Genomic DNA, 23,271 nt, shown 5'->3' with positions numbered 1-23,271 from the left:
TATAGAATGGAACAGTGCACAACTTCAAGGACAGATCTTAGGCAATGAGCATGTGAGATTTCAAGGCAAAGAACAATGAAAACCGACAACCAAACTGGGATCATGATGGAAAACTCGTGAGAAACTGGCCTTTCTGCAGTTCAGGATGAAATAGTGAGTTTGACTTTTTTCTTGTGTTTTACCTTGTTCATCTTAAACCAAAAATAAAGCCAAAGACAGAGAAAGGATGGGCTGCACACCTTCTCACAGTGACATTGCTAATACTATTGCAAGAGGTGGTCTTAGGGCTTTGAATACACCCAAAAGTATTTTGCGTATTGATCCAAGAGATAAAGGAATTCCTCTGTTGGTTAAAGGTTCATCTTGCTACAATATTGATGAATTCCAAGAATATGAGATCCAGGGGAAAGACTACCTCAGGGAAAAGGCTACTAAACTATCAGAGCAGGACAAAAATGATAATTTGCAGTTACCTTCCAAGGCTCATTCAGATCCCCAGATTTCCGAGGAAGACAAGAAAACTGAGAGGACAGCCACAGATGCTGAGACCATGATGTCTGAGCTGATTGAGTCTCAAAAGCACATCACTGAGGCCATACAGATCAGAAAGCAAAGCTCCTGTGAATCAGAAGCATCAGCTTTCATTTGGGATGACAAGAATGAAAGCAGTGCAAAGCAAATCCCAAAGAAAGGAAAGAAGCAAAAAAATCATAAGCTGGCAAAGCAAGGTCGACCTAGCAAAATTAAAGAGAAGTCTATTTTCACCCCGTGTGAGACAGAGAAAAAGGTAGATTTCCCTGAACTGCTTGTTAAGGCTCATCAGAGCGCATATGCCTACTTAAATCCCAACCTCTCCAAGTATGAAACTATACTTCACATGGCCAGCCAGGCTACCCAAACTCAGCTCTTCCTGCAACAGATGGTGAGCTTTCTCCTCCTTCACTATGATGAAATCAACCAGCTCTTGGAAGAAATCACCAATGATGGGGAAAATCTTCTCAGAGATGTAGGTGGGAATCTGGCCTGGCCAGCAGAAAAGGGTGATTTGAAGGAGCACCCTGACCTTCTGCAACAACTACTGCAGTACACAGTCAATAAAATGCAGTTACTGAGTGGGACACTGGCCTCCCTCACCTCTGATGCCCTGCAGGAGACGTGCAGCTACTTGCAGTCTGCTGCAAACAATTTAGAAGGAAAACTAAAAGTAAAGCAAAGCTTTGATGAGCGACTGCTACGGACAGTAAGGCTGCTTGAAGCCTCAACAGTGAGATCCTCTCAGTCCCACGGTGATGACAGGACTCTCTATTCTGAGGACAGTGGCATTGGTGCGGACAATGAATCCCTAAAAGAGTTCAGTGCTCTCAGCCAGCACGGAGGACAAGCAAGCTGTGATTCCTGTACACATGGGCATCTATCCCAAAAGCACACCCAAACAGTGGAGCACACACATAATGGTACAGCGTCACCGGGCACAGCTACATCCCATGGCTGTGCACTTGAAAAGCATTTTAAATATACAGTTTATTCATCCATGCTGAGTAGGGAAGCACCGTCTTGCCAGGGTGGAATGCCAGAAGGCATTTCTGCCATGCCCCAATATGCAAACTTGAGCAAAAGCCATTCCTACAACTCCTTCCAGTCTGACTCTACTCAGGAAGGTGAACATTTCAAAATCTGTGAATCAACAGATTTTCCTTCTGAAGATGACGATGAAGAGAGCACCCTGGGGGAGGATGACAACACAAGTTCATCAGAAATGGGGAAGGATGCTTTGCCAAGAAGGCCCCTGTCTTCACCTGCAGTCACTGATAACACACAAAGGCACTCCATCAAGAGGACAGAGAATGTGGAGGCGGAGGAGATTATTCTGAAGATGAAAGATGCCATCAGTGAAAAAATCAAGTTTGTCCCAGCTAAATCCAGGTATAAAGAATGGATAGAAGATGACAGTGGAAGAACAGTCCAAACAACAAGGCCCAGTACAGCAACAGGCAGGCACAAATCCGTCAGGAAACAACGACGGTCCAGGTCAGAGGAATCCCTCAGAAGCCAGGCAGAGGACCCAACCCTCCTAGAGCTTCAGAGAACTCAGAAAGAGCTCAGCAAAAGGCTGGAAATGTTTTATGGAAAGGATACAGATAACAAACCAGAGCCTTGGAAATCAAGAACAGCACCTTGTTTGCAGGATGAGCAAAACACAGCTAGGTCCTCTAGCAAACTGAAGGCGTGCCTCTCAAAAAATTTCAGTATCCTGCCTAACCAGGATAAAGTCCCTTTGTTCATGGTTGACCAAAATCCTGCCCATCAGCTGGAAGAAGAAAAAGGCAGGAAGCATTTGAGAGCTGCTGTCCCCACCCAAGAGACATCAGGAGACAATGAAAAGGAGCCTCCTGGAGCACAAATGCTCAGTGGCAGCGGCTGTGCCCCCCGTCAGTCTGTCAAAAAGCTTATTGAAACATTCAGTCCTATTGATAATCTTGTGAAAGATGCACATTTAAGATCTTTAGGACCAATAAAGTGCATCAGAAAATTTGGACTTCCAGTCATCCCACCCACCATTCCCTTTCAGAGAGGTCTGGCACCTTTAAATCTTAAGCATCGTGTTTCACCAGTAGAAGACACAAACCCTTCAAACACCAGTGGAGTTTATTCTAGCTTTCCAAATGCCTTTCCTCCTGCACCAGCTGCAGGAGTAAGCAAAAAGGACACAAAGGAAGAGATTGATGTAGACATTGAGAACCTGCCACCACCACCACCTGAAATGTTAATGGACACTTATTCTGACTTATCTGAGCCTGAAGAAACTGCAAGAATAGAAGGAAACTCCTCAGAAGATGCCAAAAAGCCCGCCAAAACAGAATTTCATGCTACTAAGAGATCACAAGTTTCCCCAAAAATGAAAGCCTCCCTTCAGTCCATTGACTTATTGCCAAATAAAAATATCAGCGGCCCCAGTGCAATCACTAATAAAGGTCTAAGGAATACCAGAGCAGGGGATGAGAAAGTGCAGAAGTACTCTCTGGAGCTGAACCCTACCAACGTGCATGTCCCTAGCCAGGAGGAGATACTGGCAACCCAGAGAAAAGAAGCTGCGGATCTGTACAGGCAAACCCATAAAATTATTCCTCTTCAAAATCCCAGCGGGGTTTCAAAGCCACACAGCAACAGCTCAGAGAGCAAAGAGCCCGATTCACCTGCAACTTCAGTGCAATACCAGAAACATGGTTCTCCTGATTCGCTCAGGAGAAACGAAAAAGGCTCAGCGTTTGCCAGGAGGGTCTCCCCAACAAGAACTCCTTCTCCACCAACTGAGAAACGACTTTTCAGCTCCCCAGCACACCACAGGCACTCTCTGCAGGCTTCTAGCAACCCACAGCTGAGCTCACCCACCATGCAGAGGAAACCCAGTCCCCCCTCTAGCCCCAGGGTGCCCAGCCCACCCTTGCAGAAGAAGCTGCCCTCTCCACCACCCCAGCGAAAACCACTCAGCCCTCCCATGGGGCACAAGCAGAGCTCGCCAACGCCGCACCGGCTGCTGGGCTCCCCAGCCTACCGCCGAGATGCAAGCCCCCCTCCATTCCCCACCACTCCCTCCCCACCAACCTCCCCATCCCGCTCCTATAAGGGGCCAAGAGCTGGGCTGGATGCTGGGGACGAGCACCAGCTCTCCTCCTCCAAGAGGGGCAGCAACGTCCATTCAATATTTTGCCCAGCCACTTCTTCCTTATTCGAAGCCAGTCCCCCACCTGTACCCAGCAAACCTGCTGCAGAGGTGACCAGCCAGCCTGAAGCTTCATCACTTTCCCAAAAGAGCAATCTGCTTTTCCGGCAGCCTGGAGACAGGACCAGAAAGCTGTCCCTGAGTGCTGCCAATCCTCAGCCATTCGTGAGGAGAAGTTACTCTGACCGCCGACCAGGGGTGCAGTTTCGTCTTCCAGCTCCTGTAACAGCTGGCAGTGAACCCGCACTTAACCAAGCAAGGTAGGAAACTCTCCCCTTCAGACCAAGAAAGCAGAAGTATAGCACTGCATTGGCTTTCTAAACTCACGATGGGATTTTAATGTTGTTAAAGAGATTTCCCAGAAAAGTCACTTGTTCATGTGCAGGACCCATGAATATCATGTGCAGATGTTTGGGCAAAGATAACATTGTAGTGGGACTAGATGATCGTTGTAGCTCCCTTCCAACTCAAATATTCTATTCTGTTGTCTTGCCCCATATTTCAGTATACTGCCAGTCTGAATCAAGGGAATGGCTTCCCTTGATTCAGCCATTCCAGAGCTTGCTCAAGCTTTACATTTACTTACCTGCTGTGACAGGCACCCCAGGGAAAATTCAGTATTGGTTTCACGGCACAGAACCCCCCTTATTTGTATTGAGCCTAAGGATATCCACACTGAGTTCTTAAAAGCTCTGAAGTAACCCTCAGATTATGAACTTCTTTAAACAACCATGATAAGGTAAGCTTGCACCAAGGGGAAGGGTCCTAACTGACGTTTCCTAACATCAGCCTCTAAGCCAGTAAACTCTTCAGCTGAAAATTGTATTAGAACAGTTTCAAACAGCTGGCAAGAATGACAGGAAGATAATGTGCAGACAAGGATCTCTATGGGCATAATTACAGCTTGAAATTCTGAGTTGCTTGTGTAGACTCTCAGCTCTAGGTGCTGATTTCAAGTCTGATGGGTCCACAGCCCCAGCCCAGTTTTCAAAGTGGGAAAACCTCCATGGCTGCTGGAGATTCATTGCTCTCAAGAAGTCAGTTTAAAGATCAACACATGCCAATTCCATGTTTACAGCCATTGGTAGTAAAATCTTAAAAGATCTGGGCTTAGCTTTAAATTTTCTCTACCAGTTACATAAATAAATAAATCACAAAACCAGCCAGGAAACAGAAATGGGTATTTGGGAATAATCAAAGATCAGCATAACCGCCTGGAAGGACAGAGTGTTGTTATTCTAGTTTCTTAGCATCTTAGGATGTTGAAGTCCATTAAGCTCCAAGCTATGCCAGAAGATTAAGACCCTTCTCAGGTAACCCTTCCTCATGTGAGGAATATTTTTGCTCTTCCCACAGAATAGCTGAAATCAAGTGAATCATCCCATGACTGCTCATGGGATTGCAAGACCAACCCTAACGGGAGATAAGATTGCACTTGTAAGTGTACATGCGCTCAGTGTATTGCAAGTAAAGGGACAGTCATGGATACTGAAATTGGGTGTCCAGACATTCCCTCCCCAAGGACCAAGGTTTCCCACACTGACTGTAGAGGAACATGCTGAAAAAACATGTGAAAAATCACTGGGAAATACATTCCCAGTTCTAATATTGCATTATATTCTGACATTTGGAGATTTCCTAAAAGTCCTGTACATTGTTGCTGGGTTTTCTAGTGTTGTTATGTACTGTGTAAAGTCAGCTTTGCCTACTTCAATGCCTGCTAGCAGAAATAAATCTTTTAAAAAGAGGCTTTATGTCAAACCTTGCGAGACAAAAGTCCTGCCAGGTTTATGGATCAATTTTAAAAACAGCCAATTATAAATTGTCAGCTAATTTATGCTTCAGTGGGGTGTATTACCTTCCTATTGTAGTCCGCCAGGGCATACAGATATAAATATTATTTACAGAGGGGTTTTAATATAAAAAACCCACTGTACGTAAAATCATCCCTTTCATGAAAAAATTATATATCCTGGTGTCATGATATACAGCATTCTGGAATAACAAAATGTATCCTGAGCTAAATACAGCTTACCATTTACACCAACAGACATCAGAAGTAGTCCTACTTAGTCCAAATTTATATCAACATAAGCCCATTACCACATGCACTGATTTAAGATGCAATATACTACTACTGTATGTTTTCTTACACTTAAGCTGCCTGGAGTAAACTTTTACAGACCTTGCATTGGATGGCCTAATAAGAATATGACTTCAAATGTGCCAACAGGCAGAGAAGGACCATTTTAAGAATCTTTGTATGGCATCACTGCTGGTTGTTTCACCAGAGCAGTTGAGACAGCTGTGAGAACCACAGACGCTGAGCCTTACTCTTACAGAGCTCCTAACAGACAAACTACCACACTTTGCTCCCTTTCCCTCCTCCAAGTTCACCAAGCAGCCAGGGCTTCCTCTGCTTTGCAATTCATTCAGCTGACAGAGGGAAATTTCAAAATGTCTCCCTAAACCAGATGTTGCATACCTAAATAAACATCCTCATTCTGGCCATGTTTGTATCTGGTCTCAAATTCACAAGCTACTCCCACCCAGCTATCAGTCTCCTTTCCTTCGTTCCTTCCCTTGTTCTGTCTTATTTCCAAATATAACAATGTCCTTTTTTCATTTTGGCAGGGGTGTGTATTAGCAACTTTAAGCTCTAGTCACAGGAGAGAGGGGAGACAGAGTCAGACGTGCAAATATCATCACTCTTATAGGTAAAATCAGTGAGTTAGCCAGTTTCTCCCATGCTCCCAAATTCTGAGATGTATCCCTCCACTTTCTCCATGCCCAATTAAAACATGCATTTGCGGAGAAGCAGATTGCTAAAGATGATCCAGTGGGAGCTTGTACAAGCAACATGTTTCTCATGAGTCCTCTCTCCCACCTACCCCATTTTAGCAGAAATTCTAAATTACTTTTTTTGGTGAAAAACAAAGATGTGGCTTTCATCTCATTTTCCTAGCTAGGATTGCCAGGCATTAAATGTCAGTGCTGTGCACAGATTTGCACATCTCCTGCACACTCACTGCTCCCCAAGAAGGCAGAAAGCGCTCCTTTCCAAAGCATGTGTTCCACCCATCCCATGCTCTAAGGAGTATCAGGACTTAGAACATTCTTTGTCCTAACAAGGGCTGGAGCTAGAGCTTTTGCGTTTAGTCTTAGGGTACCTGGACAAGAGTTTCAGTTTCAAGTCAGTATAACTGGTTCCCATTTGGAGAGCCCGTGGATGGACAGACTTTGCTGGTTTCTAAGCTTGGTTGCTGGACAGTAATCAGCAGTTCTTGGCATCGTATTGAGGCATAACAGCTCTGCTCATAGAAACCCTGTTAATCAGTAATAAGATTTCTGCATATGCAGTTAATTGAAATAATATTTAAATTAGACTGCTAATCTTTCAAGAGGTAGAGCACAGACCAAATATTAAATGCTATTGCCTTTGAGAAACTGTTCAAGGAGGGCTTGAGAATGGATTGGGTTGGCTGAATCAGGCCCAAAGTAGCTCAAGTGAGACCTTCTGCAGTTGGGGATATCTGAATCTGGATTAGTTTCATGACCAGTCATGTATCACAAATCTCTTCATTCAGCAGTTCAAATCACTAAAGTCCTAGCAGCCAGAATAGGAACAAAACAGCTTGTTTGTAGTTGAAAGCTAATTCAGTTTAGCAGCTTATGTACTTAAAATACAGTAATGATTCCCAGATAACTGGTATATTTCCCCACATTGATCTTAAACCATTTTAAGTAGTGGCAGCAACACAGGGCACATTTCAGCATGAAGGCCCATGACATGAGATATTCATGACTAGCTCCACTGCTATAATCAATCTTAATTTGTGAAGTCCCTGTGCCCCTAGAGATTGCCAGTGTGTCCTCAGGAACACCATTTACACTTTCAGTGTCTCAGTTCTCCTGTCTCCAGAATGGCAGATTTATACCTCCAGAATACCCATCCCACAGTCATGCTGGCATACTCAGAAATAACAGTAACCATGCTAAGCAGATGTGTAAGAGAGGAAAAACTTTTCCTCCAACAGAGTCTGGAACAAGCCTTTTCACTCAAATCCGTCTCTATCTGCAAATGAACCCAGATTCACACCCAGGAAACACACAAAATGTTTGCTTCCCAAGAGAGTTTTAGGAGAGGACAGTACAGTGCATTTGGCATCACAAGAAAAAAGTCTGGATGGTGCATATAAAGAGCATGCATACAGGAGGAAACAGCGAATGACACAGGATCATGCAGCACTTCTGCTTCACGGGTTAATGTGGCCTAATCAGTGCTGGTTTTAAAAAGTCATGATTCATTAGACTCTTAACTTAAGCACCTTTCCTTCTGCAGCTTGGAGGAGAGCCCTAGAAAAGCAAGTGACTCTTGGAACAACCCCTGCGGTCCTGAAATCAAAGAATCCAACAGATCTGCTTCTCACCCCGAGCTGTACGTCGTGGGCCAGGGGCTGCAAAGGAACTGACAGCAGAAGCACTCAGGAAGGCAGAGACACGAGCAAGGCCAGAACCCCTGGAGGGAGAAAGCAGCCTTACCCAAGCTTCCAAACCATGGCTTCATTTTTTCCTTATGAGGAAACAATATAATGGCATTGGATCTAAAAACCCAAACTGGCAAAGCAATCTCATGAAATACCAGCAGAGCCAGGTGCTTCTCCTTTGATTGCATTTCATGGTTTCACTCAAAGATCTACACTGAGCCAAAGAAACACTTTGCAGCTGGGTGAGTCAGAGGCAAATTGGTTTGATAAAGATAGCACCTGTAGCCAAGTCCTTTGTTTCACTCTTTAGATAAAGTAGTTCATAAACTACCAGAAGTGATCATTATTTGCCATGCTATTTATTGAGGAGGCATCACAGTTTCAGTTATGTAAAAAACTGTTGTGCTATTGTGACATTTCTGGGGGGGAGGTATCATCCTGAATGAATTGAGTTTTACTGCAGAAACATCAACGACTTCAGCAAAGCCACATCTTCAGGTATTTATCAACGTGCAGAGAGAGAATAAGGTCAAATACAAGTCAAAACAAAGTAATCCCCTTTAAAGGAATAAAATTAGGGATCTTACTCCCTCAAAAAGGCTTTGATCTTCTAAATCACCTTTGATTATCACATAATCTCATCACCTCTAGTTCCCAGGGTACAAGGCTTAGATTAGAGTAGTTTCGTAATAGCCCAATCAAACAACATTATAAATCCTGAAGCACCTAAAGATGTGTATCTTTTTTCCTCGTAAGAGAATGCTACCACAGAGAATCCTGTTGTCTCCAAAGCAGGTTCATATTCTGATTTATGCAGTTTGAGGGGTTTATTGTAATTCCAGAGAAGAGCCCAGACAGGTTCTTGTCAATAAAACCACACATTATTTGAAGTCGATTAATCCTAGGCTTTTACAGCACCTGCTGGAATACAGGTTCAGAATTTACTGGATCTTGCTCACCTAACTGATTTATCATCATAATGAAAATTAATCTAATTTTAATTAATGTAATTGTACATGTTTTCATATGCAACCTTGATAGTGAATAAGATCCAGAAAAAAAAAAAGAAAAAGAAAAAAAAAAAAAAAAAAAAAAAGACATTTGTAGTCCTATTTTGATAGGAATAGTTTTAATTTTTCCTACAGTTTTCGTGATGGTGGTAACTGGGCACTTCACCTTCACACATGATTTTTAACCCTTCCTGCCCACCTCCATGATGGGGGAACTGAGGTTTGTCAGTTCTGTATAAAGAACCCCTTTGGATGCTGAACTACTGAGTTTTAATCTAGTGCCTTGATCACAACCATTCTTCAATAAGTTCAGTGCCATTTTATGCCACAGACACAAGGAAACCTTAATTGTTATGTCTAAGTTGAGGGGTTGAGTATAAAGAAGTAACTCGCAGTTAATAGATGCTTTGGATTAGCAGGGGTTTGTGAGCTTGAGGTGGGAAAGCAGCCAGCCCTACCCATAGTGAACCCATAGGGAGGAGATGTCAACAGATCCACCTTGTAATCACATAGGCAGATGTACTATCCCCTCCCAAGCTGGAAAATCACCAGGGAGATACTGCAAAGTTTACCAGCAGAACAAACTCTGAAGGCCAGTCTTCCCCATCATCAGAAGTGTAGTTCTCTCCCTACTGCATGAAAATACAAGTACATTCTTGCATGCATTTGTCTGTTCTGCTGGCAGTAACCACCCAGAATAGAAACAAACCAGAAACAGGACAGCAATAAACTGGCACTTTGCATGCTTAAATGTAGCTTTGAAGATGAAAACGTAACAGAGTGGGAGGACAGCTTCTGCTCAGCTACTACAATCATTTTCTCTCTTCATGGTTTCATGCTGAAATTTCCCAGCACCGTGATGGGTAATGAAGTATTTATTTATATCCACAAGCACCAAGTTCTGTGGTGCAAGGCTTCCAGCAATCAAGCTGGAAACCTTCTCACACATGTGCTAGCTGGACATGGAGTAAGACAAAGCATCTTTCCCCAGAACCCAGGCTCCCCTCAGGATGTGGTACACAAGCTGGCATCCTACCACAGTATCTCTGTCACCAAGGCAGTGGTTGTCAGGAGGCTTATTGCAAACAGGACCCCACCTAAACACTGCAGCTGCTGAAGGATTCTGATACTGCCCTAAGGATGCTGCAGCAAATTAAGTGTTGTATTCAAGAAACAGAATTTCTCTGGGAGTGATCTACAAGTTTGTAACATGAACTCACGACTATGTATAGCAAACTGATTCTCTTCAGTACAGTTAATGTACAGGACTCTTGCAAATAAGGTGTTTACCTTCAATTTGTATTGCAAACATGAGATTAACATGAGATTGTCTCATCGCTTTTGGGGGGAAAAAAAAAAGTAATGGTTTCTTACACATTACAGGTTTTTTGGACAACACTTCCATTTTTCATGAATACAAAATTTATGGAATACAATTGTTTTATAAGACCGTATTCAGCTTTAAGATTTGTTTTCTAACTGATGTAAATAAATCAGAGTTTTTATATGCAAGGTACGAGTGTGATCTTTCTTACATTCTGTATGCCACTGTCTTAAACTTTAGCCCAGTTACACTTTTGATTCCTTCCTTAGTGCCCTAACCAATGCCCCTTGCTATAAAAGTCCATTTGCTGCCATTTTCCCCACCCCTGCACAAGCTTGCCTTATTTTGTGTTTTACTGGTTGATCAGCTAATTTAGGTTGCATTTCCATTAAGCAGATAATGGCTTTTAGGTTCAAGAACCTGCCTGGATACTGACAGACCAGAGCACAGGTCAGCTGTGCTTCCCCCCCTCCCCTGCCCTGATTTAAGCTTGAGCTACCTGGCAATTTTGTACTCAGTTCAGTACAGCCTCTATGTGAAACCACAGCTACCTCGAGCACAGGGCAGTGGTTTTGTCCTATGGGTTTAAATCAGAGTGCACTTACTGCAGTAAGGTCTCATTGCAGAGGGGTGGAGCACAGAATGAAGCAGTATCCCCTTGTCAGACAGGGCTTCATAGCCCATTATCTCAAGTTTTCCATCTCAGATTTCCTTTTCCTCCTAAATTTGCACACAACTGAGCCAAGACACAAGCTATATCTATATTTAGTTTAGTAAGCCAAGCACTGACAGTACTCCAAAGCATCATCAGGAGGACCATGCCTCATCCATGTTCATTTGAAGACTAAGAAATGCTTCTCATAGGAAAGAGCAATGACTTCAAGGATAGGAAAAAAACGCCACCCTCCAAGCAGGGCTGTGCAGATAGGTGCAAAGTTTCACTGCCTTTACTATGATCTGTTAAAAAGATCTGAGAAAACATGGGAGTGTGGAGGTAAACAGGTAGGTTTTTTTCACCAATTTTGTCTCCAAGGAAAACCCAGAAGGACACATTCGCTGCTGCTACGGCAACCCTATAAGCTCATGGAACTGTTCTTCCCTGCAGTGTGCTGCCCTGCCTGGGCTTTACTAGGCCAGGATTAGATCCATAGCTCAGCAAACACACATGGCCACACGAAATGTATTTTTTCCTTCAGAAAGCCTAATGAACTCATTGTACATATATTTTCTACTCTAACATCAGAAACCAGCAACTACAGAGACTTTGCTGTCAAAATGTTACAGTTTACACCAGGCCGTGAAGTGTTTTTTCCTCTAAGACAGAGGAATTAGAAGTGTTTTTCCCTAAAGTGGAGGAATAATGGCAGTTACAAATGAAAACGTAAGTTTAAAAGATTCAGATTATTATGAAATGAAACTGTTAAATAATCTGCCAATGATCACGCAGTCCACCAAGAGTCAGAGCTGAACCCAGAAGTGCTTGTTCCAGCTATGCAGGAATTCATTATGCTGCACGGGCCCACAGCAATAAATTATGACATAGCTCTGGGCTGACTGGCACCCAGGCTGCAGTATAAATAGATTTGAGAAAGCCTTTTCACCTGTTACTGGCCTCACAGTCAACTAATCCTTCTGCAAACAAGTTACAAACAACACTACTTGCCTGCTGTCCTGGATAAATAGACGTATATATATGCCTTTTCAAAAGCAGTGCAACTTCTCCCACATTTTCTCTTCTTACATATAAAATCACAATTGGAGACAGCTATGAGCCAGAATGGACTCAGACTGCCAAAGAGCAAAGCTTTGGCATTTAGGCCAAGTTTTCTTTGTTCAGGTCTATGGTGAGCACAGAACACATCTAGTAAGAAAATTTTTAATCCATAAAGAACTTTGGGTTTGTTGTCCCCCAAACATGTGAGTAAATTACACCATTATAATGCCAAATAATCAATAGCAGCAGTAAATGACACTAAGAAGTAATGGGGAAAGGAAAAAAGGAGGAGAGGCTTTGTGAGGAAAAGGTATGGAGGGACATACTGATGCCTCATTGGAATTGCACTGAGGAAGATTTTAGGCCAGCATTAGTATAGGACAAGAGCAATCTCCAAGTGTGGAAAAAGCAGCTTTCTCAGGTGTGCAAGAGGAACTAGTGCCAGCCCTGGGCAGGGCCAGAGGAGGGGCATGCTGTTACCATTACCTTCAAATGGAGTGTCACTGCAGGATCTCTGGAGAACCAAACTGCAGCTGCCGGGCTGTGCGGGGAGCTCACACAGCTGCCCAAGTCCTGCTCCTACCAGAGCCATCAGGCTGGCTTAGCTGGAGGACAGCTGTTCCCTGGGGAAGCAGAAGCATGTTTGGTTTGTACTGGGTGATACTGACAATAAAAACCTGCCAGAATAATACAGCAGCCAAAGCAATAGAGATCCTAGTACTGGCACAATACTATCCCTAGGAAAGTCATCTTACTAGCATAGCCCATTGCCCTCAAAGCAACACACAGGAGCTGTTTGTTGCCAAAGTCACTTAAAAGTTCAGGTCAGCTCTAGTTGACTAGAGAGTTTCTCACCTCTGCCTATATCAAAGGCAGTATCACAGTATCAGGATTCAGTGTCAGCTGTCAGAGATTTGCTAGGAATGCAACCACTGGTATTCCCATCATCACTATTTATCAAGGATGAAAACAGCTACCTCAGTGCAGTCGCCCTCCCTCTGCAGAGAGACACTTCAGCTCCTGGCTCCAAGGGCAGGAGCAAATTCTGCCAGAATCTCATTACACTCCATGACCCAGCTGCATCTCTCCCACAGCAGCTCACTTCAAGTGCATTCTTCACTACTCTGCTTCACCTCTCAGAGCAGCACCACAAGGAAGCATCAACACTATTTACACAACAGGAGCCTTCAGCCTCCTCACTGTACTTTGGCTCCATTCTTCCCTCCTTGTCCTCCCTCCCTGGCCACCCTCCCTATTTGCCATTCATTTTTCCATCCCATCCCCAGCCTTCTTGGCACTGCCAAGCTCGTGCACTTACATCCCTGCAGGGGTTTGAGGTTGCACCTCCAGGGAGATTCAGGGTCCAGCTAACGCATTTGCACGGTACAAGCAAACCCTGAAGAGCAGACGAGCCATGCCACCAGGCACGTGCTTTGTCTCTTGGTGAGAAGAAGCGCCCATTTGAGGAGATGATTAATTTTGCAGACTGGATTCAGAGTACCTGGCACCAGTGTCTCTGCTCACGTAACTCCAGAGCTCTAATGACCCTTGGCACAGGGAGGTGGCACAAGACCACTCTCTCCCCATTCCATCAGGGAAACATAAGCTTTCTTCACTCCTCTGTGGCAAAAGCCATGTTACATTTTATCCCCCCCTCTTCCCTTGATGACAACTCTTCCCTTCAGCAAACAGGAGGAACCGTCTCTGACAGCCAGAGTCTGTCTTGAGGCTCTGGCAGGATGTAGGCTAAAAGTAAGCCAATGTACAAAATAGCCACACATTTCTTTTGCTGTAGTAACCTCTGCAGGTTAGCAGCTGCACATTAAATGCAGTAACCCAATTCACTAAACTGGCCCTGCAAGTGCAGCTTGCAGCCTCCTCTCTGGTGAGATTTCTGTCATCAAACTATAATAAAAAGAAGTTAGGAAAATTAAATATTCTTACCAGTACTGAAAGAAGATCCAACACAGCTCTACCTGTTGTTTATATCATCCAAACCCCTTTGTAGCTTCTTAACAACTTCAGAGATGTTCACATGAGCAAACCTGTGACAAGAGAGCTCACCTGAGCTGATTTAACCATTACCTATTAACCCTCTGCTTGTCACTGCAGTTACACTCTGAGCTAAACTTGATCTCCCTGTGGTGGGAGAGCCCCTCTCGTGGGGAAACTGTCTCAGCTGAAGAGTTAAAAATCCTCAAACACCACAACAGAAACCAGGTACTGGCAGGCAATGTTTTATTCACCTATTACTTTCTAAGTATGTCTATAAATATGTTATTTCCCTTTCCAGAGTGATCAATTGAATTTACACAGTGGGGTCTTTATTTTGTTGGTATCTGTGCAAGCTTCTCAGTGAACATGAGCTCAGGATATAAAAATTTTGAAAAGGACATTTTTAATTATTATTATTATTGATTTTTTAAAAGCCAACATCAAAACATGCTGTGTAAATCTGTAAGTATAAACTCAGCAAGGTAAGTTGCACCAGAAACTACCAGACTTGTAAAGAGGCCACCCAGCAGCTTGGCACGTACGGCATACACTGGCACATACAGTGAGCTGCACATCCTCTGATAACCCCACCACACATCCTCTTAGCCAAAACCCAGGCATTCCCTCTCATTCTCTCTGCGAATACTGTTCTTAGCTCATTTTCTAAGCTGAACTATATTAAATACAAACAAAAATTTACTACCAATAGGCTCCTTGCATCGCAGATTTTGCTGAGAGATCAAAACCTGAAATCGTCTGGAGACAGAGTTCTTATTTTCTGTTCAGTAGAAATGTTATGCAGTAACCATTTCCTATTCTGTAATAGAAGGACCTTCCTTTTCTCTATGCTGTTAATCTAGCATCAGTCATCAACATTTAAACAGCTCCTGAAAGTACCTAAAACCAATTCTGGTAAGCAGGAAAAGGGTTATGGTACCTATTCTAAAATGGGAGTTCGTTTGAGTTTAAATGATATTAAACATAGCACTCACTATGGAGCTTCCAAAGAGAAAGAACTGTCTATGGCCACTAAATCCCTGAGATAACATCTGCTCTCTTTAGAGTAGCCCCAATTTATGTTCAAATGCTTTATTTGAAAAAGATATAAAAATAACTGTAAAACTAAATTCTATATTTATGGAGATTTACTTTATGCAAATTATCTTTAAAGGCCCTTTTACATTTGCTGTGGCTAAAAATACCTTTCTGAGTTTCATAATGAAGAAGAAAAATGTATCAAACCTTGGATTAAAAGATGCTGGAATAATTAGCAGTGGATTTATCCTAATTAAAGCAAGGCTATAAATAGTCTTCTGTAGTATATATTGAGATTATTTTTTCCAATCCTTGGCTATCACTGACATTGTAAGCTACTATTATAAATCAATTATCAGCTGCATTTGTAGCATGCTGAACACCACTGATACAGAAATAGACTCTTTGCACATCCTGCAGTGCTCGGAGTCCAATGTCATTACTGCAACACAGGCAGGGAGCCTCAGTGGGTTGGGCTGAACTGCCTGCTTCAGCCCCTCAGCCTGCAAATCCTGCCTTGCACAGAATCCTTGCCTGTCATATGGGTGTTGAGTTTTCACCTACACAATGACCCCCAGGCTTTATAGGGTTCTGCCCCAACAGGAAAGCAAGAATCGCGGGAAAACAAGAATCCTGTGATGACAAAACAAGCAGATCCTCACAATACCACTTGCCACACTTTTTTCTGAAGGATGGTCATTGGCTTTAGAAAAGGCACCTGTTACAAACCTCCATGAAATTTACTGTACTGCTCTTCAAAGAGAGGAGCCAGCCAGGGTACTTTTAGTACCTCTTTGCTGGAGGTGGGTCCTGAGATGCCCCAGTGAGATCTCAGCTCTGGAGCTCGAGCGCTGTCATCTCACACTGCACACCTCTGCAGCAGCCAGGCAGCCCTCTGCCAAATACACCTATTATGTGTATTTTGTAGGAGGGACAAGCTCATGACCTTCTGGCCTTTGATCGGCTACTGCCCTGTTTATTCAGAGGCATTACCTCTTACATATTCCCTCTGAAGACTTCCTGACTTAGAAATGGAGATTAGCTGAAATGGGCAATACCTGAGAGCTGTTTTGTGACATCCAGCAGAGCTTGGCCACTAAGGTAACGCACTTGCTGGGCAAGCGTTTGCAGCAGCAATGTGTTATCTGAAAAAGAAACATTCATCTATGCTCACTCTTCTGAGGTTATCAGGAAAAAAGGGGACGGAGGAGAGAAAGGTCAGAGGGAACCGCATTTTGTGAAATCAATTTCTGCCAGTTTCTTTTCTTCCTCTTTCCTTCAAGCATTCTTGCAAGGATTTTAAATTCAAAAGGAAAACCTCTCATTTCACATGTGTAAATCCAAAGGTGGCTGCAGTACAAGGAGCTGTGTTCAACATTTCACACCAGGGCCCTCAAAATTTAAATCACATGTAAGCAGTGAAAAGATTTTGTGTCCCAAAGCTTTGCAGAAGTGTATCCCTCTTTTCCTAAGGAAAAGGGTGAGAAGCCTCAAGAGTCCACATAGCTATTCACACTTTAAGGATAAGCTGCTGCTGAATCTTTACATTATCTGTTGGCAGCTATGGACAAGACTCCATGTTACTCTTATAAAAGACAAAATTACTGCTCACTGACAACACCATCTGCTCCTGGGGGCTCTTAAAGGTCTCTTAGCTTGGTTTGGCAGAGAGACTGGAACATGAACTGATTTCCCAATACCTGTCTGTCACGTGTATTTCAGTTTTTCTTATGTTGCCTGTCGTTGATTTGGGTCTTGCTTTAAGTTATGAACTGTTGCCTGGATTGGTCTGCAAGCCTCCAGTCTTACTGCTTTGATAAACCAAGCAAAGCTCTTCTTGGAGGCAGAATGTGCGTGGGATGTACTATGATACCTCACAGTGTCACCAGGAGTGGCACCAGTAAAGCAGGCAACCTACTTCTTTGTGAACCACTTCAGAGCCAAATCCCAAAATGGTTTTAAGCAGCACTATGCTAACAAGTGCTCCTTTCTGCGTAAGACACACAAAAAGGAAGTCCCTAATGATCCTCTTGCAAGCATGCAGTAAAGAACTGATCCTACTATCCTCATTAAGCTTCTGCTTGGGTAACCACGCTCTTCTCATTCACCTTTTTCAACAGGCACTCGACTTTTTGCCTCACACTCCTGCAGTATTGGCAGACACTGTTTCACACTTGCTGTTCCTCCCTAGAGAGCTATCTTACAGCTGCTGCTTTGAAAAGAAACACCCTGAGATCTGGATATCTTGAAGGAGCACAATATGTCAAGCAATCATTAAATATGGGTATTTACAGAGATTTTCAGGGGAATGCTTCGGTTTTGGGTGGGTGAGGAGGAACTGTTTGTTTGCTTGGTTCTGAGGAATGTAAGTGCATAGGCACTATTCACCTTTCAATTTAATATTTAAATTGCCCTGTGCATTTTGGAAGAGTAAAGCTTGAGTCTGTAACAAATTTATCCAGCCATTAATTTAGCTGCCTGAAGAGACCTAAAGACAGAGGAGTTTTTAATGGCTGTTAGAGGAAGCAAGGTGGCAGGCAGTTCAATTCTTACTAACTCAGCTTTAATTCTCTGCACTACCTATTAACTAAATGAGCTGGCCACAGGATGAACAGTCCAGCATTTGCCATATGAGTAGAAGAATGCGCTTCTCTATGCTCCCATTTTCACTGCGGCCTCCTCTTTGCTACATGAACACCTACAGGGGCAATTCCCTTTCCAGCAAAGGGCTGGTTCCTCTGGGAGCTACTGGCACTACTGGCCTGACTCCCCAGCCTGGCATCAGGCACTGGACATCTGAAGGACATTTCCTTCATGGCAGAGGACAGGCTAAGACAAGTGTCAGAGTACACCAAGATCTATGTCTTGGTCCCATTGCAGTTCGGGCTGCAGTTGCCCCCATCTATGGAGGCGGTTCCCTCTAATGGGATTAGGGTTCCAGGTCACAGCTAATGAATATGTGTGGCCTTCAGGTGGCACATCCAAGCCAATGTCCAGGTTAAGCTAAATAAATGAATCAGGCATTATTTGGAAGCAACTTAGTCTGTAGGTAGAATTTTGGCCTCAGAGATGGGGTTTGTTTTGATTTGGGTTTTTCTAGGGGGGGAGGTTCATTTGTTTCTTTTTACATTGAGTGATCAAGCACTTTTCTAACCAGCTTGCGTTTTTGCATGGATCATTAAAGGTGACAGATGAGGAAGTTTCACATAAAACTCAGAATATAAGGCATGTCAAAATAGAGCCTCAAAGCAACGGCTGGGCTCTTAGCTATTAAACCCAGTGGAGCAAGACACTGTTCACTTACTCTAAGCTAGGAGTGTTGCACAATCCTTTAGAGTTTGGGAGGGGCTTGTCATTTTCCATTTGATTTTAAATTGCAAAGGCAGACAATTTTGAAGCATATGCGAAGGTTTCATGCGTGCATTTTGCAGTAGTGCCTTCCTTCCCCCATTAAAGTGCTAGGAGTTGAATTTTGCAATATTTATGATTCAGTTGCCTGTCTGAATTTTTGCAAACATTCAAAAAACTGAGCAGCACCACAAAAAATACATTCCACCTTGTTTGCTTGGACCTGTCTCTGGGTGAAGTCAGTGTGATGAGACACAGCTGTGCCTTGCTCCTGTTCTGACATCTACCAGCATGGAAAATTTACAGTGATCTCTCAGAATTGGTGACAGTGGAATGACAGAAAGCTCCATAGAAAATCCTGAAGGGATCTGTTTGCTGCATCCTCTGTTAGCAAGATTCTGCAACTTTTCCCTAACCTTCTCCCAGGCACCGCAGAAAACGGATAAGGGCCAAGAGCAGTACATGTCTCATACCCTTCTCCCCACTTCATGATCAGGAGCAGGTGAGCGAATTCACTGAGTTTACAAAGCAGCTGATACGGAGAAAGTTGCTAATTCCCCTTTAAGAGCTGTCTCTTCAACACTAAATTTTTCTGGCATATTCCCCCAGTGCTGCATTTTCACAGCAGACATAAATCTGTGTGGCAAGGGAATTTACAGCAGACCTTGGCTATGTTGTTATTGACTATAGAAATCTTGCCCTATGCAGAACAACACGTGGAACAAGTCATCATTTACAGCTGGATTTATACGTGTTTGTGCTACAGGAATGAACTTGGCAAATCATAAATTTCCTTTTTTAAAAAAAAGAAGACAAAGAAGAAAGGTGGAAAATAGACAGGATCAGCTAATACCTATAATGTAGAGCCCTCCAGGAACCTGTTCTGCAGAAGCTCTGATGGGCCAGAATTCCTTACCACTAACAGCAAAGCAATTCATTTGGGAAGTCAAACTGGGCCCAACCAACCTCCAAAAATCCCTTTGTCCCTGAATTCCAGCAAAGTTGTACTCCAGGATTTATTGTTCACAGCAATACCTTTTCTACCACAGCAGGTAAGCAGCACAGAGCCAAAGTCTCCTCAGGCTTTGAGGAAATGCTGGTAAACACTGAAGCCTGCTTGGGACCTGGTGCATAAGGGCTTCACCTTATGCTTCTGATTATTCACCCGGATACACAGGTTATACACCACAGCTTCTGGTTATCCAGCTCACCAGCTACAGTCCAGAGAAATTCAGGTCCTTTGATCTACAGCAAAAATGACACAAGTGATCTGCAAACATGCCATAGAACCCAAACACTTCTATGAGGAGCTTGCTTTTCTGTATTAGTTTTTAATCGGTTGCAGATGGATTCTCCAGGGGATCCAGCTTCTAGAATAAAGTGCATAAGAACAATTTAACAGTCACAGAGAACCACACTTGCTACAGACTTGGGTCTGGTTTTCAACTGTGTCCCCTGGCTTCAACCAACCCTTCCAGCCCCTTCTTTGCTTAAAGAGCCACCCAATTGTCTATCCTTGTACTCATTGTTGTGAATCATTCGTATCAACCATAAAACTGAGGTAAGAGAACAAAAACCTTAATATAATCCCATTCTACTTTACACCCGTCGTTCTATTTCTGCTTTTCTGACTCCCTTATTTTAGGTTACTGCCTCCAAGTTAAGGCAAACTGAAATGTGTGGTGGGTAAGGGGAAGCAAGGAGCTAACTTCAGGACAGTACCTCCATATGCTTTTAAGAAACACATACCACCCACATTCATATAGTCAGTTTCTAGACCAGATCAAAAGGGAGTAATTCCAAATACTCTGATCAAAAAGGAGCTGTTAAAAGCTGTTTTGATGAAATATAAAGACATCAACAGAGACTTCTGTAGTATTACCCATGAAGGAGCCTGCCACTGCATTTGCCAGTCCACAGCACACTAACACATAGCTTTTGGACAGCCATAAGGGATGGGCTGGAGGTGCACTGTGCAGGGCAGGTACTTCCAGCCAAAATGAGCCTGAGGATCCCTGAAAACTTCAGCATGACATTGGTAGGCAGCAGATCACCTGCTGCACAAACTGCAGTGGGCCACATGTTTCAGGACACAGGGCAGATCAGGACCTCACCCTCTCCATACTGCAGGTACATATTTTACATCAACAGGCATACCTGTGGCTCCATGCTCAAGCATCCAGAAAAGGGGACAATGATGGTCTCCTTACCCTTCTCTCCTTACCTATCTCAAAAAAGGGAGACAAGGCATTTCTAACCCCAAACGTGTGGAGACCTCCAGTCTGACTATGAAACAAGCACTGCAGCCTTCATCTATGATATTTCATAACACTCTATTACTAAATTCAAAGTCTCAATCTTTGAATTCAAAAGGACATTTTCATTTGGGCATTATATAGCTAAACTACTACCTAAAATTGCAAAATGAGTAACTGAGTTCAAAGCTTTTCATATTAGGGTCAGAAAGGGCTACACAACTCTGCTGAGTGAGCTGCCCCTGCCAGAGCATGGAACAAAGCCCAGCGAGAGGAAAGAGCCTCCACCACCCTTCTGACCATGCAGGAAAAGCACGTTCCTCTCATCTTGTTTTAGTGGATATAAACTTAGCAGCATGCACATCTTGTAGGCCAATTCAATGAAAACAAAACACATATAGTTTCCCGGGAAGAAGGGAGGAAAACAATCATGACAGATGCTACTCATTTCCCTCATGCTCTTCTGGCAGGAACCTAAAATAATCCATGTAATGTCCTCTCTACTGAATAATCAAACGTATGATCCAGGCGATAAGCAAGATCCATTCAGCTGCACATGTCCACATGATACAATAGACTGGGATAGACAGAATGCAGGCAGAACTTCCTAAACCTCTTGCAGCAGATGAGTATTTTCCACAGATGACAACAGCTATCAACAGATTCAGTGTTCACCTGACACTGAGACAGAGAAGCCACAGCTGAGGAGAGGCCATGCCAGAGGCCAGCCTTACCTGGCTGAGCAATGAATGCTTCCAGCGCTTTCACAGCTGCAGCATAAACCCCTGTGTGCTTTGAGTTCAGGTTGTCAGTGACTGCTTCTACCAGAGACACCAGCACTGGGTGTAAGGCATCTCTGAGCACAGATGTCATCAAAGCCAGCACCTCCAGCGCCTGCTGCTTCACTTTCTTGTTGCAGTCCTGAATTCTCTGGACAAAAACACCAAAAATCTGTTAAGAAAACAAATGACATGGACTGGATTAAAACGTCTTTGTTTCAAGAAGGGATGTGGGAACAAGTACCCAGCAATGTAAAAGGTGAATGGAATCCTTTCTGTCTGCTCAGTGCTTGCTAGCACCATTTCACTCCTTTCCTGTACTCACTGTAGTGTTTGCACAACCTCATGCTGGTTAAAAGGATTTGTGTATTCTATGAAGAGGTCTGGGTGGGGACAGGACAATCATGTGCTGTTTCTCTTGACCTACTATAAATCTTTAAATTGATCCCATCTTAGTAATACAAATTAGTATCTTTGGGATAGAGGTATAAAAGCAGGAATTTATGATGCCTCTTTTTCCATACAGGGGTCTCAAGTACTGAGAGTAGTTCTGATTTTGCCAGAACTGGGGCTGGAGGACATCCAAGTTTTGCTAGATCTCAGAACCTGCATCTGGAGAAGTGCAGGGCTTTGATGACCTCTTTGGGACATAGACCATTTGCCTAGCTCACAGGCAGACTTCTGAAGTTTACTGTGCTGTGCAGTACTCATTAGAGCAGGTTCAGTCCCTTGACAGCCATATTATCAGGCACCATCTTCTGGAAAATGGAAAAAAAGCAGATGCAGGGAGAAGAAGGAAGAGAAGATCTGTCTCTCAACCATCTTCCTCCTATTTCCAAAGAGAACAGAGGACCCCCAAAAAGGGTGAGAATAGTATTTCCCAAACAGGAAAGGGATGAGGATTGGAGCAACCAGAAGGGGATAATTTTCCACTGGAGGCTGAATTCACAAAGCTTTTTCCAGCTCCAGAGTGCATGCAGCAGGGCAGTATTCCCAGAATACAGACAATTCATGTACTAACTATGATTGCCTTGTGAATCTTTTGCATAATAGGCAATTTTCTTGGCATTACTACTTCCTTCTTCTGTTGCAAAGACTTTATTTCTAATGACACCAGTTCCTTCACTGCCCAAAGATAAACAGGCTGAGGATCAACAGTTCATTCCCAGGAGCAAAATGATTTAGCAGAAGAAGAATGAGATAAAGAAAGATTAGGCAGGTTTAATCTCACATGAATAATCTCTGTACTTGCATAAAGGAGGCATTTCTCCTGCCAAGCATTTACTTTCTGCCTTATTGTTGCCATAACAGCTCCCAAGTCACTCAAGGGAACAGACTGTTTCAAATACATATCAAATTTTTGATGACTCATCAATATACTCAGCATCTTCCATCCATAACACCTAACACAGAAAGGAGAGAAAGGAATACACACTATTACTGTCTCTTCTTCCTTGTGAATAAACAAAGGAAAAGTGTTAACAGAATAAGCTGACATTTTAAACTCATTATGTGCAACACCTTCATGAGAAAGTATTACCTATTCAGCAAAGAGAGAGATTTAACTCCATTTGCCATGGAGTGTCATCACTGCACTATGCTG

At 43.3% G+C, this 23,271-nt stretch overlaps 1 protein-coding gene across 1 annotated transcript; it reads left to right on the top strand.

Moving 5' to 3' along the window:
• The first annotated feature begins 226 nt into the window (after positions 1 to 226).
• Positions 227 to 8,193, top strand: LOC104408891 (chromosome unknown open reading frame, human C2orf71). The gene is made up of 2 exons (XM_010018625.1): positions 227 to 3,981; positions 8,064 to 8,193. Exons 1-2 carry the CDS (start codon positions 227 to 229, stop codon positions 8,191 to 8,193), a joined length of 3,885 nt encoding a protein of 1,294 aa, XP_010016927.1.
• The last annotated feature ends 15,078 nt before the right edge of the window (positions 8,194 to 23,271 follow it).

The sequence above is a fragment of the Nestor notabilis genome, unplaced genomic scaffold (genome assembly GCF_000696875.1).
Source record: "Nestor notabilis isolate BGI_N333 unplaced genomic scaffold, ASM69687v1 scaffold15027, whole genome shotgun sequence".
NCBI classification, from domain to species: domain Eukaryota; kingdom Metazoa; phylum Chordata; class Aves; order Psittaciformes; family Psittacidae; genus Nestor; species Nestor notabilis.
The sequence above is the reverse complement of the archived record's forward strand: the minus strand, read 5'-3'. Positions and strand labels throughout refer to the sequence as shown.